We start from the raw sequence: 16,502 nt of genomic DNA, 5'->3' as shown, positions 1-16,502 counted from the left end.
AACCAAAATAAACCAACCACAAATTATCGAACCAACCACCATATATTTTTCTCCTTTAATATTTGTTTTTTCATTCCTTTTCCATGTTTTATTGATTTATAATGCTTATTTTTTGTTATTAATATCACCAGTTTTTTCAATTGTTTTTTTTTTTTAAACCATTGTGGTGCTTCCGATACAAGTTTGCTGATAGTTGATAGAATGGAATTTTTGTGACGTTGATTGGTACACTCAGAAGCAAAACATCACATGTGCAAATTTACATTACACCCCAAAATCCCATGCGCACGTATGCGAAACACCATATCTTCGACTTCTGGAGAAGTCATCTGCTAGTATCCCACCAGTCATCACTCCGTACATGCTTCCACACTGATTGGGTCGCTGTAGTAGAGCATACAACAACTCCAATTTGGTTCGCTGTCTACGACATGCACTAATAAAACTCTGCATTCTGTAACGTCGTTATATACTGTTTCTGTGCATCCAAATAAATCGGTCCGTCTTTGCTCGCTTTTTGGTGCACGTCGCTTCATAAATTTGAACGAAACATGTCAGCAGCAGAAATTTCGCGTTCGTAAACAGCTGCTTAACAAAGTCACCGACTGATGGCACCCCTTAGCCCGTGCTAAGGACTGGCCCTCCCAATGCGTGGTCTAGTCAAAATGCAAACATCAGCTTAAATCTTAGCCAGTACTTCATGTAGCATGAACATTACTATTGTCCAGCATTATAATACCGTGAACAAACAAACATGCCATTCACTGCTAAGTCAGCTAGCTACACACATGGAGCGCTATGCTAGACCCCCCCCCCCCATATAACTTACTGAACCACCCAACACCGTTTTGTACACATGCAGTAGTCGTGGAATATTTTCACAGATAGTTTTCATATCGCATTAAACCATTCATAATAGCAGAATATAAAAATGAAGCAGAGCATCATGGGTATTTTTTAGTTGATTGTGTCTAAGCCACTTTAAAATCACCTTCCATCTACCCTTCCACATAAACTTCTACAGTTTATAACACACATTATGAAAAGTTACTGATTAAGTATTGCAATGTAAAATGTTGTAGTTTGGGTGTATTTGAAGACTGAACTTTAGTTTTTTGTCATTATTAAAATGGGAATTTTGTTTATGTTTGAGCTTAACCCCAGTCATAAAGACAGGCTCTTTTTTCGGATTAATAACTCGCTGTTTATGTGACTTTTTGGAGTAACTCCCTGTGACTTTTTGGAGTAACCAGCTGTTTATGTGACTTTTTTTGGTGGAAAGTCAGTTGCTGAGTATTTTGGGGGTTGCACACTGTTCGAATGTTCAGTAGTGAATGTCTTGCTTGTTTGTTTGTTCAAGGTATTATAAAGATAGACATTGCCTATATAAGAACAGGAAGTAGTACAGAGTCTCATTGTCAGTCCATTTTTATCTCAAGAATGTCACAGAATGTGCTTGTAATGATTGTCAAGTTTAGTATAGTTATGAATGAGAATAGTTATGAATATAATAGTCAAATTTTCGAATGGACATCAAGTACAATGGTATTTTGGGTGATTAGCCTGGCCTCATGTTTGCACAAACTTCGTTAGCGCCTGTGATAAGGGTCTAGACTGCATTTTGAAAATGGGTCATCTTCTATGTTTAATAACCTATTGCATTACACTATATATTATTAAGTCAACAGTATCAAGTGCATGATCTGTTGTGATTTCAAAAACAAATTAACCCAAAACTTCATATTATTTCAAGATATATAATTCCATATTTCAAATTTTTCAAAATCTTGTATTTTACGTTTATCTACAATTTTACTGGCTTAAAATTGAAGCAAACTGAAGCGAGGGAGGAAAAAGAGGAGAGCTGTCAATCCCAATGTGCCATTACTGGGTATATCTGTGACATAAAAAAAAAATGACCATTTTATTCATGTAATGAAAAATAAAATGATCATTATAATACCCATTAAACAAATAGATTGTCACCCTCTCCATCATTAAATAAAAAAAAACTATTATTCTGACCAGTGTAAAAATAGTGCTCATTATAACTACCAGTTGGAAATTACTGGTCAATATTTTGACCATTAAAAAAGTTCTGGTTGATATTCTGGCCATTACAAAAATAGTGGCCATTACAATGGCCAGAAGTGACTTTTTGAAGGGGTCTGAGGGGTGAAAAAAACAGAGTTAAAGTGAAATGAAAAATTATTATAACCTCCTCACTAACCTAAAAGTATGAATTAATATTCAAAAGTTGTGAAAATTAAAACTTTCCGAAGAGCGACGGAATTTCCGAAAGTAATCCGGACGCTGTTTTATGTTTTATAACTTTTTTTGTGTTTCCTTGACCATGATTTGAATACAATAATACAAGTCAAATATAATACGCTCTTACATTTACAAATATGTACATTTACATTTGTATGCTAATTACTCGGATTGATTTGATTTACATATGTAGAACACTCAAACGATACTTTTATAACTGAGTGGGCAGACACAGCCCTTTATACAAATACCGCCAGATTTTAACCCCCCCAAAACAGGTCATCTAATTTTTATATAATAAAAAAAAAAAACATTCCAATATGAAAGCGCGAATGCATAATTGCTGTAACGGAACAAACTATTCACTCCAGAGGGGTGGAAAAAAACAGTAAATCATTTTTAGAGATGTTTAACTGTGTGTGGGTAAAAGTTTTAGTGAATAAATAATCCATATTGATTTATTACGAGGAGAAGCTCTTCTGATCTGTGTATTTTGCACGTATGCTCTATCGACAAGTAGTACCATGCAATATAAATGTATATTTATATGGTTTAATCCTGAACACACATGTGAGAGCAAATAATCTACTGAAGCAGTAATCAATAAGCATAGTACATCTAATTGAATAAATATCAGATGTGATAAAACTGTTAACAATCTGAACAGTTGACACTTCAAACATGCATGCTGACTGTCAGATATTTTAAGTTTAGTTCGGTGTGTTACAAGCAAAATCATATCATAGTGGTCATATATTTACCATTCATTGAAAAGCATAAAAAGTTCCAATGGAGTTTGCATAAAAAAAAAAAAAAAAACGTTTTTAAAACAGTCATTGATGGCCTGGGACAAGGTAAAAATTAATTTAATAAAAGAAGCTATTTTTTAGAATCATATTTCATTTTCACTCAAACTCCAATTACTGCTGGCTGGAAATTGTTTGGCATCAAAAATGTCAAAAGAAAATGTGAAGGATTTAATAATAAAATTTATGTGAACTCAAACGATGTGATAAAGATATTTAAAGCCTAACTTGTCAGCTGCTTTTTGTAATTGAACACGCATCTCTCACAACCAATATTAAACAACTGAAGACTAGACACAGAATACAGATAGTCACTTGTAACCTCATATTTCTTTCATAGACTAGCAGGGACTGATGGACAGGGCAAGTTGCAGAATTTTACTTTATTCCATAAATACAAATATTTTTTTATATTTTTTAATTACTGTAAAATCTGTATTAGAAGCCTCGGCTTCTATTAAAATGGTACAATGCAACAGATGGGATGGGGCTTCTATTAGAGCATCTACACATATGAGAAATTTTGGGCTCCAAATTGTTCAAAAAGAATGGGTGCGATTTCTATTAGGGATGTACATGGCTTCTAATACAGATTTTACGGTACCGATACCAGTTTGTCATCTTATTCTTACGCACATGTTCAAATTACGTGGAAACAAACAACGTATTTCACATTATCTATATCTATGAACCCTTTGAGTGCCAGACATTTTTCCCGCCCAATTCAGTGTAAATATTAACACATTTTGTGAAATTTTCACTAAATTTCATCATCATTTTGGACCATATGAACAGTTTGAGATACTGCTTTTAGTTTTTGATCAAAAAAGGTTAATTTATGTCCACATTTCATGTGGAGAAGGTCAGACTACAAAATAATTTTGTAATTTGCCAAAAGTCAAAGATGCAATATGAACAAGAACATGTAATTTTTAATATTTTTAATATTGTTGTTTGATACTGTATGTTGGTGAATAAATTAGATGATGATTTATTATAAACTGAAAATACTGTTCTTGTAGCTCACATCTGAATATTCATTGAACAAAACAATAAAATTCTCAAATACACACAGTTTACTGGTTGTTTTGAAATGTACAATCACTGCACATGCATATTAATGATTTCAATTTTTCAACACAACATTTTTAGTTTCTGCTAAATCATAACTCGATTTGGATTACAGTATAAAATATCATGGATAAAAAAAATATTACAGATTTAATCAATTCAATGTCAGTTACTGTAACTTTGCCACAAAGATTAGTGCATAAGTTTTGGCTGGATCGAGAACTACAGTTAGCTGGTCGTTTTCAAAGCCAGGTTTTCTTCATCAAAACTTCAGTACAAATATTCACAAGATTTCTGTAATTTTCTCTGAATTTTATTTTAATTTTGAAGCCAGATTTTTTTCACCAAAACGTTAGGTGCAAATATTCACAAGGTTTCTGTAATTTTCTCTGAATTCTGTTTCAATTTTGAAACAACATTCACATTTTATGGTGGAGAAATAACTATATTTCCATTCAAATTCATGTCTATTACAATGAAGAAGATTTTAAAATCATGGGAAACCAGTGAAGCAGTGTTTTAATTTTTTTTTTACTTTTCCTACACATGCTACAGCCATTAATAATGACACCACAATTCAATTAATCAATTCCAATTGTACAAGAAGAGACAGTGTCTATCCCTTGATGTGAAATATTAAGTTTCGTGATGCTACTTAAGAAATTGATTTTTAAGATGATTTGGAAACTGAAAATTACAGACTGATAGTGGTTGATACTCCATCGCTATGGAAACTAATGATATTACGATGAGCAGGGAACGGTGATAATGATGGTGATGAATTTTTAAAAGCTAGTAGAAACATCATTTGGCAAAGAAACCACTTTTCAATTCAATTTGTACAAAATGATATTATTTACATGGTGATATATCATCATATATATTGTATGAAGTGGTTATATATCTCCCAAAGTGGTTATATATTTCCTGAAGTGGTGATATATCTCTTGAAGTGGTTATATATCCCCCAAAGTGGTTATATATCCCCTGAAGTGGTGATATATCCCTTGAAGTAGTGATATATACCCTGAAGTATTGATATATCTCCTGTAGTGGTGAATATCCCCTAGTGTGGTGATATATCCCCTGAAGTGGTGATATATCCCCTGAAGTGGTGATATATCCCCTGAAGTAGTGATACATCTCCTGAAGTGGTGAATATCCCCTAGTGTGGTGATATATCTCTTGAAGTGGTTATATATCCCCCAAAGTGGTTATATATCCCCTGAAGTGGTGATATATCCCTTGAAGTATTGATACATCTCCTGCAGTGGTGAATATCCCCTAGTGTGGTGATATATCCCCTGAAGTGGTGATATATTCCTTGAAGTAGTGATATATACCCTGAAGTAGTGATACATCTCCTGCACTGGTGAATATCCCCTAGTGTGGTGATATATCCCCTGAAGTAGTGATATATACCCTGAAGTAGTGATATATACCCTGAAGTAGTGATACATCTCCTGCAGTGGTGAATATCCCCTAGTGTGGTGATATATCCCCTGAAGTGGTGATATATCCCCTGAAGTGGTGATATATACCCTGAAGTAGTGATATTTACCCTGAAGTATTGATACATCTCCTGCAGTGGTGAATATCCCCTAGTGTAGTGATATATCCCCTGAAGTGGTGATATATCCCTTGAAGTAGTGATATATACCCTGAAGTAGTGATACATCTCCTGCACTGGTGAATATCCCCTAGTGTGGTGATATATCCCCTACAGTGGTGATATATCCCCTGAAGTAGTGATATTTACCCTGAAGTATTGATACATCTCCTGCAGTGGTGAATATCCCCTAGTGTGGTGATATATCCCCTGAAGTAGTGATATATACCCTGAAGTAGTGATATATACCCTGAAGTAGTGATACATCTCCTGCAGTGGTGAATATCCCCTAGTGTGGTGATATATCCCCTGAAGTGGTGATATATTCCTTGAAGTAGTGATATATACCCTGAAGTAGTGATACATCTCCTGCACTGGTGAATATCCCCTAGTGTGGTGATATATCCCCTGAAGTAGTGATATATACCCTGAAGTAGTGATATATACCCTGAAGTATTGATACATCTCCTGCACTGGTGAATATCCCCTACAGTGGTGATATATCCCCTACAGTGGTGATATATCCCCTGAAGTAGTGATATATACCCTGAAGTGGTGATATATACCCTGAAGTATTGATACATCTCCTGCACTGGTGAATATCCCCTACAGTGGTGATATATCCCCTACAGTGGTGATATATACCCTGAAGTATTGATACATCTCCTGCACTGGTGAATATCCCCTACAGTGGTGATATATCCCCTACAGTGGTGATATATCCCCTGAAGTAGTGATATATACCCTGAAGTATTGATACATCTCCTGCACTGGTGAATATCCCCTACAGTGGTGATATATCCCCTACAGTGGTGATATATCCCCTGAAGTAGTGATATATACCCTGAAGTGGTGATATATACCCTGAAGTATTGATACATCTCCTGCACTGGTGAATATCCCCTACAGTGGTGATATATCCCCTACAGTGGTGATATATCCCCTGAAGTAGTGATATATACCCTGAAGTGGTGATATATACCCTGAAGTATTGATACATCTCCTGCACTGGTGAATATCCCCTACAGTGGTGATATATCCCCTACAGTGGTGATATATACCCTGAAGTAGTGATATATACCCTGAAGTAGTGATATATCCCATGAAGTGGTAATATATTGGCCTATAAGGTGTTATCACATCTCACTTTTGTTACGCATGCTGTGATTGGTTGAGACTCAGTCACATGACATTGAATAAAAATGGATATTACATGGTATATTGCCCGCCAAGTGGATATTACATGGGTATATCACATGGATGACGTCACTGAAACTACTGCGCAACAATACTGCGCATAACCAATTGTCGTTCGCTGCACTGGTGCTGTCCCGGCCGCTGTTGTTTTCGGGGTTGCTTTCAAGATTTTGAAGAAACTTTAGCCATCCGAAATAGACAGTGAACGTGCCAGAATGAATATTAAGTAAGATACTCTGTTTTGATGGTTATGGTATTTTTTATATGAAGCAAAAATGTACGGCAAAGCCGCCACTGAAACATCGCAGCCGGGGTCGCTGCAGCGCGTTCTACGCTGTCAGCATTTCTATGCGTTCCACGCCGATACTAACCGAAAACACTCTAAAGCTGTGTTGGCTTGTGAATAGGTGTGGTACGTTCGTGAGAAAGTAATTTCAGTCACTTCCACGGCACTCTGACATTTTTATCTGTAGAGTGATCAAATAACTTGCGTTTGAGAATTTCTCAATTCATTTCAAAAATGTTATTCTCGATAATTTGAGTGATTCACTCTACTGAAACATGGTTACTAAAAAGAGTATCTGTGGCTGAAAATAACATTTACTGAGTGTATTTTTTAGCAAATAATGTATGTATGTTATTGAGTAATGTGAAACTTGTTATAATAGATAAAATAAAATATTGCATACTTCAAATATAAGTGTTGTTATTTTGTGGGAGAGCGGGTGTGAGTGACCTATGGTAGCTGTGATTGTCGTGGTGAACGTCTGTTCGATGTGATAAAATAAATAACACATGGTTATTCGGGCAATATCATGATTTGTTGTCTGCCCTTGGGCTGTTGGTCATGACCATAATATTGATGATGCCCTCGCCTTCGGGTCTGGCATCATCTATATTATGGTCATGACCACCATCCCTTGGGCAGGCAACAAATCGTGATATTACCCTCACATGTGTTATTATTTAAATATCACCCCAGATAGTGATATACCTCCATTCAGTGGTGATATATGATGAGAAATGATGTTCAACTAGATTTGATGTAGATTTTATGTATGTAGATCTTTATCAAATACATAACTAGTGTATCACCACAGTGTGATGTAAAACAGGACAGATAAAAAAACATATCACAGTGTTACTGCTGAATGCTTTTCATCAAGCTGCCTGAATGTTGTCCTCACTTGCGCTTAGCAAAGTTGAAAATTCACAATGGAAGTAAAAATTCTCTAAATTGAAGTGAATTTTTATATCTAAGTGGAATAATCACAAATATTTAAAGAATGAATTCCATACATTGCAATGTAATATTCAAATGTTGACAATTTGAAATGTAAAAAATGTAGTCTATGACGGATGGTGTTCTCTTTTGTCACACTAACATACACACATTCATGGACATTTTAACATTTTCACCACCAGTTCCCTCCCTTTTTCATCACAAATTCACAAAATAGTTCTGTTTATAATCTGCACTTTCTTTCAGAAGATTGAGACAAAAAAAAAAAACCAAATTTTTTAGTAAAAACTGAAATTGACTAAATTAGGGTTCATTTTCAGAAATATTGAAGAATATAAGATAGAAGTGCAGAAAAATTTGAGTGGGAAAGCCTGGTTGCGGAAAGGTTAACAGACAGGTGCACTATCTCTTGAATACCAAATGTGCCAAAAACATGGAATTGCAATTAATGTCATTTTTAAATTTATAGTACATGTAATATATTCATTATATTTACAGTATACTGAAACTCACTAAATTTTAAATAATAGCACTCATTGTTTCAGTGGACAACACAAGCATCAACAAACTTATGACTATACAATGTAAAAACACTGTAATTTGACCACCAAATAAATTTACTGTGTAACGGTAGCATATATTAACAGAATCCACATTGCAATCTGATAAAAGTTTACATTAAACAACATATGTGCACATGTATTACCTAATTTACACAAAGGTATTTTATCAGAGCCCAACAAGAGCACAAGAAGGATCAAGCCAGCAAAAATGACTATATAAACATGAGTTTGGCTTCATTTAATCCCTATAGTTGAACACAGATAAGACTGAGCTGTTCCCAACTGCCTATTAAACAAGAACTCCCGATTAACGTTGCAGTTCCAGATCTGCTGGGCCGCACTCTGAACCATGTTTGCCCACAACCGTATAAACATACATGGAATTATCTCCTGTTACTACTATTCACCAATGCTGTACACTAGAAAGCACATTTTCTGACTAGCAAATTTGCTTGCTAACATGCATCATTGGTGTTCGAATGATGTATGCAGTACCGGTAGTAGTAATTGGTAAGAAACGTTGCTGTGTAAACCTAGCAAATACATACTTAGAGTGGCTTGGCCGAGAATGGAGGAGAATCGAATGCATGTATCACACACAGTTCTACAGTAGTAATAACACTTCATTTGTTGTAGCTGTAATCTACACAATTAGACAGTGTATAATAAACAGAAAAGTGAGAACCGACTGCGATGCATATCCTGTTGTTGAAAATGCTGTTACAGTAATACACGTCTGAGTTCAATAATTTTTAACCAAACTTTCTCCACAAACTTCTAAAAGTATACCACAAGCAATGGTTTTATCTGTCAACTACATGACCCTCACTCTGACTCAGAAAACACTTTCATTTACTGATTTATGGTATGTTCATTCATTTAAGTCAAATACATTATTATGGGTGTGTCCCTAACAATTAAATACATCCATAGCATCCACATAAAATACAACATTTCTATTTTAACTTGCTTATTGGTAGATCAAGTAAGAAAAGAAACCTAATAAAACACAGTTAAACTAAACATATCTTGCCCTATGCATGCAAGTGTGGGCAGGTCATAAAAAATATGGAAATTATTCAATTTGAAGGAATTCAAAAGAAAGTGTAATTTGAAATAATTCAAAAGAAAGTGTAATTTATAGTGTGTATTACGTACAGCAGAACAGAAACAAAAGTGTTAAAAATTGATTCACTCTATTAATTTAAGTTGAATGATCTTATTCTTCACAAAGTCAACACTATTGTTAGTTGTCTATCATAAACTTCAACAAAATTGTCTAATAACCTTGATTGGAGCAGGTAAATGCTTGAAATCATGACTGCACATCCCTCCCTATTTTGCTGAATGGTTTAGCCCAAATAATACCAGAACTATCCCTCTAATATGGTAAAACAAGTAAACAGTTCTTGTAGATATTTATTATTAAATTCATTGAAAATGTTAAAAACTGGAGTTATGAACAAAAAGATAATGGGCACACTTCATTGAAAACTTTTACAATGAATATTTTTGGAGTTATTTAGCCCAAAAGAAAAATTTACGATGACAACAATGAACAACAGATATCTTGCCACTACTATGACTTTCCCTTCCGTTTCCTTACGAGCAAGCCAAAAAATCTTAATATTCCCTGAACCTCTCAATCATAATGCAACTAACTTCGAACTTTGAACTTAGTTTTATTGAATGCTAAAATATATCAATAGTTTTTTTTATATCACTTACACTATAGTATGCAAACCAATAAATAATTTATGATTATTAAGAAGAAGTACACAGATGTTTATTTTTAATATAATGAACATTTAGACAACTGTTATTGTTAAATATTCTTTAAATTCTACCGGTAATTGGTCAGAGCAAAAATTGGCGTGGATATCCGAGAACTGTTTTATTGGTTTATTCTCCACTACCGTCTGCTAAGATGTGACTGGTGACTGCGAATACTAGTAACTGAATATGCTAATTTTTTTAAAACAATAGAAGACAGTTACATTTTCCTCCGCATGCTACAATGTATATTAACTGACATTTGGCACAGTGAGGAGAGTTCAACCACTTCATTCTTTAAGACATTGCAATAGATTTATATGGTTAATGAGCAACATATCAGCATTTTCTGAGGTGGAGAAAACCCAGCATGGACTCCTCACAGTGTTTGAAATGATAACTAATGCGGGCTACGTATTTTCTTTAATAAAAGCACATTTAACCAAATACTATATTTTAATGTATAATGGTTCATTAAAATATGGCTTATTTTGAACATAGGTACAGCTCTACTATTTTCATAAACACATACTGAGTAAATTACAAAAGATATACAAGGCAGCTTATGATTGGTTAACCAGCCCAGGCACCTTGTGAACAAGCCAATCAGGGAAGAGTTTTGACTGATTACTAGGCAAAAGCTCCAGACTTGCGTTGAGCACTGTGAAATAATCATAATCCTATAATATGATAATACTAAAATTATACGTACGAATCTAGGCTTTGACTGTTTTCAGTTATATTTATGGCTTTTAATATGCATTATTATTATTAGTTTCAAATAGATGATGCAAAATTGACAAAAAATGTCATAAATCTAGAGATAAAAAAATTGATTTTACAGAATATTGGCATTATAAGTCACATTACAAAATGCTAACGCGACATAATTACAACCTTCCAAATGCACAAATCAACAATCTTGTCATAAATGTATTGATTTGCAGCGTCCCTCGTCACTGCGCAGATGTACGTAGAAAAGCATTCTTTCAAGTGACAAACTGAACAAGTCAAGGCAGGGAGGTTATCAGAAATTTGACGCTGGATGATTGATTGCGGATAATCCAGAACTTTATTGCACGACCTTGACAGATTTGACGGGGAATCCACTGCATCCAATGTATATGATTACAGACGTGAGTAATCAAAGTATTCCGTAGAGCTGACACAAACACCACTGCAATCCCAGATCCCATTACATATGACACATACTCATGATTTAATATTCTCGGGGGCGGAGCTACATCAGAGAGCATTCTATGTTGTTGAGACACACATCACATGTACCGGTATTTCTCTAGGCTATGCGGTCAAAGTGAAAACAGCTAAAGTTAAACAGCACAAACTTAACTTTGAGATAAACCAGAACCAAATTTATATACATTGTACATATAAAGGTAATCTTGTTACACTGTTCAGAAGAATCTCAAAAATTTTCCCAAAGCACAGTTGTTGTGAGGTTTCGAACATTGTTTTCACTGGTTGTGGTATAATTCTAGAACACTGAGGGCGCTATACTCATCATACTATGACTTTTATCCTTGAGGGCGGACATCCGGGCAATTTCTATCGCCTGGCAACCCTCGCGGTGAAAACAAAGACCAAAACTTGCAGAAAACAGTACTTTGCAATGGTTATTGAGAGTCCCCTGAACAGTGTAACAAGATTAGCCCTACGTATGTAACATATATGAATTTGGTTGTTCAGGATTACTTCAAAGTTGAGTTTGCGTTGTTTTCTCGAGTTTTCACTGGCTCCACCAGCATTCCACAGCAGCGCGCACAAAGCCCATAGAAATACGTGGTACAGTGGTGCGCATCTTAGCAACGTAGAACGTCCGTGACGTAGCTCCGCCCCCAAGGATAGACTTAAACACCACCCTGTCAACTAGGATACAACCAGGGTCTTATTCACATCTGTATTTTACTATGTTATGCTTTACAAAAGAAGACAAACTGATAATCAATATCAATACTACTACTAATATTTCATTTGTTGAGGATAAAACAGTAAGTTTATACTTGTGTGGCCAATCATAGAGACTGAGCTAGCCACACCCATACTATATATTATATCAAATCATCATGAAAACAACTAAAATCGATGACAAAATTCCATTCAATGCATACATACCAGACGGACAATCAATGCAAGCTACATATATATTATAAAGTGGATTGAAAAATGTTTTTGAAAGCAACAGAACAACCGGGTAAATGCATATGCAGGGTGCTAAAACTAATCACACATAGGGAGTTAATGTCTAAGTTTTATACATTGATCAGCAAACGTGCACACTACATTACATAAGCAGCTGGTTTTATAAAAGTGGCAGTAAATAGAGTTGAGGATGCATCTGGGATTGATGTTAGTAGTAAAATATATACTGAACAGATCTTAGGATATTAAATATATTCCATAATAATATGCATCACTCAGATCACGATAAACTCTAAATAAATAAAATAAGTATAAAGGACACCACCATAAGTCCAATATAGTTGTTCTTTTGTTTTTATATCATAACAACTGTGAGGGCACAAGCATTTAATGTGAGTATTGAAAAGAAAATGATGAATAAATATTCACACACTTGAGTTAGGGAATATGGCGAGACAACCTACCTTAGAAGCACTACTTAGTGGTACTGTTCTTTTAGATTTTTTCTTTTTGATAAGAGTAAGAAAAGAAGTGGGGAAGACATTAATGCACCACCAAAAAGAACACAGCAAGAGTAGAGCAAGAAGAATAAACTGGAACTGGAAAAACAGGAAAGATTGGGAATAAGGCAGACTAGCATGCTGATTACAAGGAGCACATTAAAGAGGATATGGTACAGAGCAGAAAGGGATTTTTTTTAGTAATAAAAATATAAGATTAAAATATCAGGAATTGTTGGTTTTACCTGCGCCACTTTCTCTCCAACGTTATGAGTAGCGTCTTTTACAGGCTGAAAGAACTTATTGGATGAAACCGTTGACGATGCTAGTGGATCTTTCCTAGATTGCGCAGAATGGTGAGCAAGGTCGCAGAGGCTGGTTGATACTTTGTTGAGTCGATATTTCATCAGATCAGAGTCAGAGATCGCATTTGATAGGTTTGATTTGAGGTGGTTACCTGAAACTTGAAACAAACAAGTCCATGTTAGTATGAATACTGCTGACGTGTTAAAACAATTATTTTGTTTTTCTTGATAATATAGATGAGAAATGATTGCAGGTAATGCAGGTGGTAATTCTGTACTTTACACTAAAAAAAATGGCCACCAGTCGGCCATTTTGAGACCGATCTGACAAACAAAGAACGATCTGACACATGTAACAAATCACCTGGATGAAGATTGTCTGTATGGAAACCGGACTACCAGACACATGTATCAAATCAACTGGATCCAGATTATCTTTATAGAAACTAGATTACCCCACACTTGTACCAAATTTCCCGGATCCAGATTATCGGCATCAATACAGATTACCTTGACACATGTACCAAATTTCCCGGATCCAGATTATCTGCATTGATACCAGATTACCCCCAACACATTAGTACAAATGTACATATACTGGTCTCATATTAGGCATCAAGAAACAGAAAACTGTTACCTTTTGAACATGTTTTATGTCGATCACGATCTGTATCAACTCTTTCTAATGATGAGGTTTTTCTGAAACTCCTGTTGCTGCGTATACTATCTCTTGACCAGGAAGAACTTAAGTTTGATGGAGACCTACCCAGCTCAGCTTTTTCTTTTTCAAATTTTGTGCTACAGCTTTCAAGCTGTGAATTATCTAACGATCTACGTTTACTGTCTGAGGTACATGTAGTCCTATCACGTAAAATATCAATATTCTGTTCATTAATAGTGTCCATTAATGTAAATGATTTCTCGTCGTAATTCTCTGCACCACCCTCATTCTTCCTACCCGCTGGCGGCGTATTTAACAGAATGTCTTTAGATTGGGGCAAAAGGTTAAGCAAAGGGAGGGACGAATCTGGGTCATTCGGCGGCAGGGGATTCTCCTCGTCCTTGTTTTGAAGCCCTTTGTGTTGTCTGTAAAGTGATGGAAGCCGGAGTCGAAAAGTTCGGTGGTTATCTAGAAAAGATAATAGACAATTAGTGGAGAAAACAAACAAATTTGTAAGGCACACATGCATCACACAAGTGTGAAAAGTACTACATGCAGTCAACACTAAAGAGCAGCAGTTCCATTTCCCGTTGTAGAGACGAAGTAGAGATAAAAGTTTATTTGTATTGCAGATAAAACATAAAATGTTTCTCAATAAATCACTATTTGTGTTTAGGAGTGAGTAGTGATGAGTACATTAGTAGGGTAAACAACACTATGCTAATCATTCAAGCCATATGCATGAGAAGGAGGTCAAGCAAAACTTTTGAAGAGGAAGTATCATACAATGAGTTTTTAATCATGTATACTGGCAATTCTTGATTACACAAGAATCCATTTTGTGTTCAGTTTATTTGATGAATGGCCTAACTATGTTGTTTATATGTTTCCCGATAATCAACAAAAATATTATAGTAATAATTGTAAATTCTATTTTACCTTACACAATGCACACATGTAATAATAGTTTATTGTAAAATATTTTATTTTCGCTTGGAATTAATTTTTGCTATTTTCGCTGAAGGAATGATTCAGTGAAAATAAAATCCAGTGAATATACATGTACCTTTTTTTCTATATTTTACATTCAACTTGTTAAAAATCAGTGAAAATAAATTCCATACAAAACACTCTTGTCAGAAAAAATTAATTCCAGCTAAAATAAAGTTTTTTACAATAAATAATATTAAGAGTGATATTGCCCTCTATAGGCAGGTATTGATAAAACCTTTCTGTTTCAGTTTGGGTAGTGTAAATATTATATACCGAAGTAAAATTTTTTTAGAATTCTACACTAATAATTTAGCAATTATAACAATCAAACAATGTTTGAATTAAAAAGTTACAGTAAAAATTGGCAGGCATTAGTGAGCAAGATACTCCTACATATTAAATGTTGATTCAAGATATCTCATATATGTACCGTACCCTACTTACTCTACTGAAAGCAGTCCATGATCATTCCTATGGCTTAATTGGTGTCATGTGACTATTATGGGATATATTTAAAGCTTGGAATATGTGTAAATGGTGGGAGATATCTGGGGAGTCTTTGGATTCACAGTACTCCGATTTACTCTGAAGCGCAGTAATCCAGAATTGAAGTAAATGTGCGTTAGAATAGTTATACCTAAATCTGGTCTCACTACAAAGCAAATAAAATTCAAACAAACAATCAAATGAGATGTAAAAACAAATGCCACGTTGCAGACATGCTGGGAAATTATTGATTATTGTATGTTTTATATAATTTGTCATTATTCGTTCAAATCCACATAATCAAGTATTTCATGTAAGGCTTTTAAAAAAAGGATGTTTGTCTGGTCGCAAAATGAGAAGTGTCCTTTTTTCATGTTTGTTCACTTTTTTTTAACAATATTTTTTTTAGAATATAGAAAAGTCATGAACATTGAGCTTTAGAACTGCCACACATGTTCTCACAAAAAAAAAAATATTTTTTTTGCCTAAAAACAAAACTTAAAGAGTGATCGCATTGAATGCAAGTAATGATCATGGATTTTGTTTTTTACCGGTATGTCCAGTACATGTATTATAGAGGATTACATGCATTTCAATTTAAGGTGGGATACCTACATTCTAGGAGTTGAAACAGTACCAGTATTTACTGATTAAAAATAAGATTTTGATTTACAACTTTATATATGATCTTTTAGAAGATTATAAAAAACAATGTTAAGAATAAGAATCCTGACAACTAGGCTAGTTATAAATCCAAATGACCATGTCTAAAAAAAGGTATTCAAACTCCCCTTACTCTAGAAAATATTACAGATTTACCCTTGAGTGTGTCATGTAGTACCAAACCATCATTCGCAGACATTT

General features: G+C 34.7%; 1 protein-coding gene across 1 annotated transcript in view; it reads right to left on the bottom strand.

The window, feature by feature from the left end:
• The window catches only part of LOC100371738 (voltage-gated inwardly rectifying potassium channel KCNH6-like), a 189,221-nt gene that overhangs the window by 72,742 nt on the left and 99,977 nt on the right, over positions 1 to 16,502 (bottom strand). The window contains exons 4-6 of the mRNA XM_085501340.1: positions 14,130 to 14,627; positions 13,439 to 13,656; positions 13,158 to 13,199 (exon numbers count right to left, since the gene is read on the bottom strand). Coding sequence (XP_085357466.1) covers positions 13,158 to 13,199; positions 13,439 to 13,656; positions 14,130 to 14,627 — 758 coding nt within the window. The remainder of the gene's footprint in view (positions 1 to 13,157; positions 13,200 to 13,438; positions 13,657 to 14,129; positions 14,628 to 16,502) is intronic.

Source organism: Saccoglossus kowalevskii, chromosome 7 (genome assembly GCF_978046115.1).
Source record: "Saccoglossus kowalevskii chromosome 7, keSacKowa6.1, whole genome shotgun sequence".
NCBI classification, from domain to species: Eukaryota; Metazoa; Hemichordata; class Enteropneusta; family Harrimaniidae; genus Saccoglossus; species Saccoglossus kowalevskii.
The sequence above is the reverse complement of the archived record's forward strand: the minus strand, read 5'-3'. Positions and strand labels throughout refer to the sequence as shown.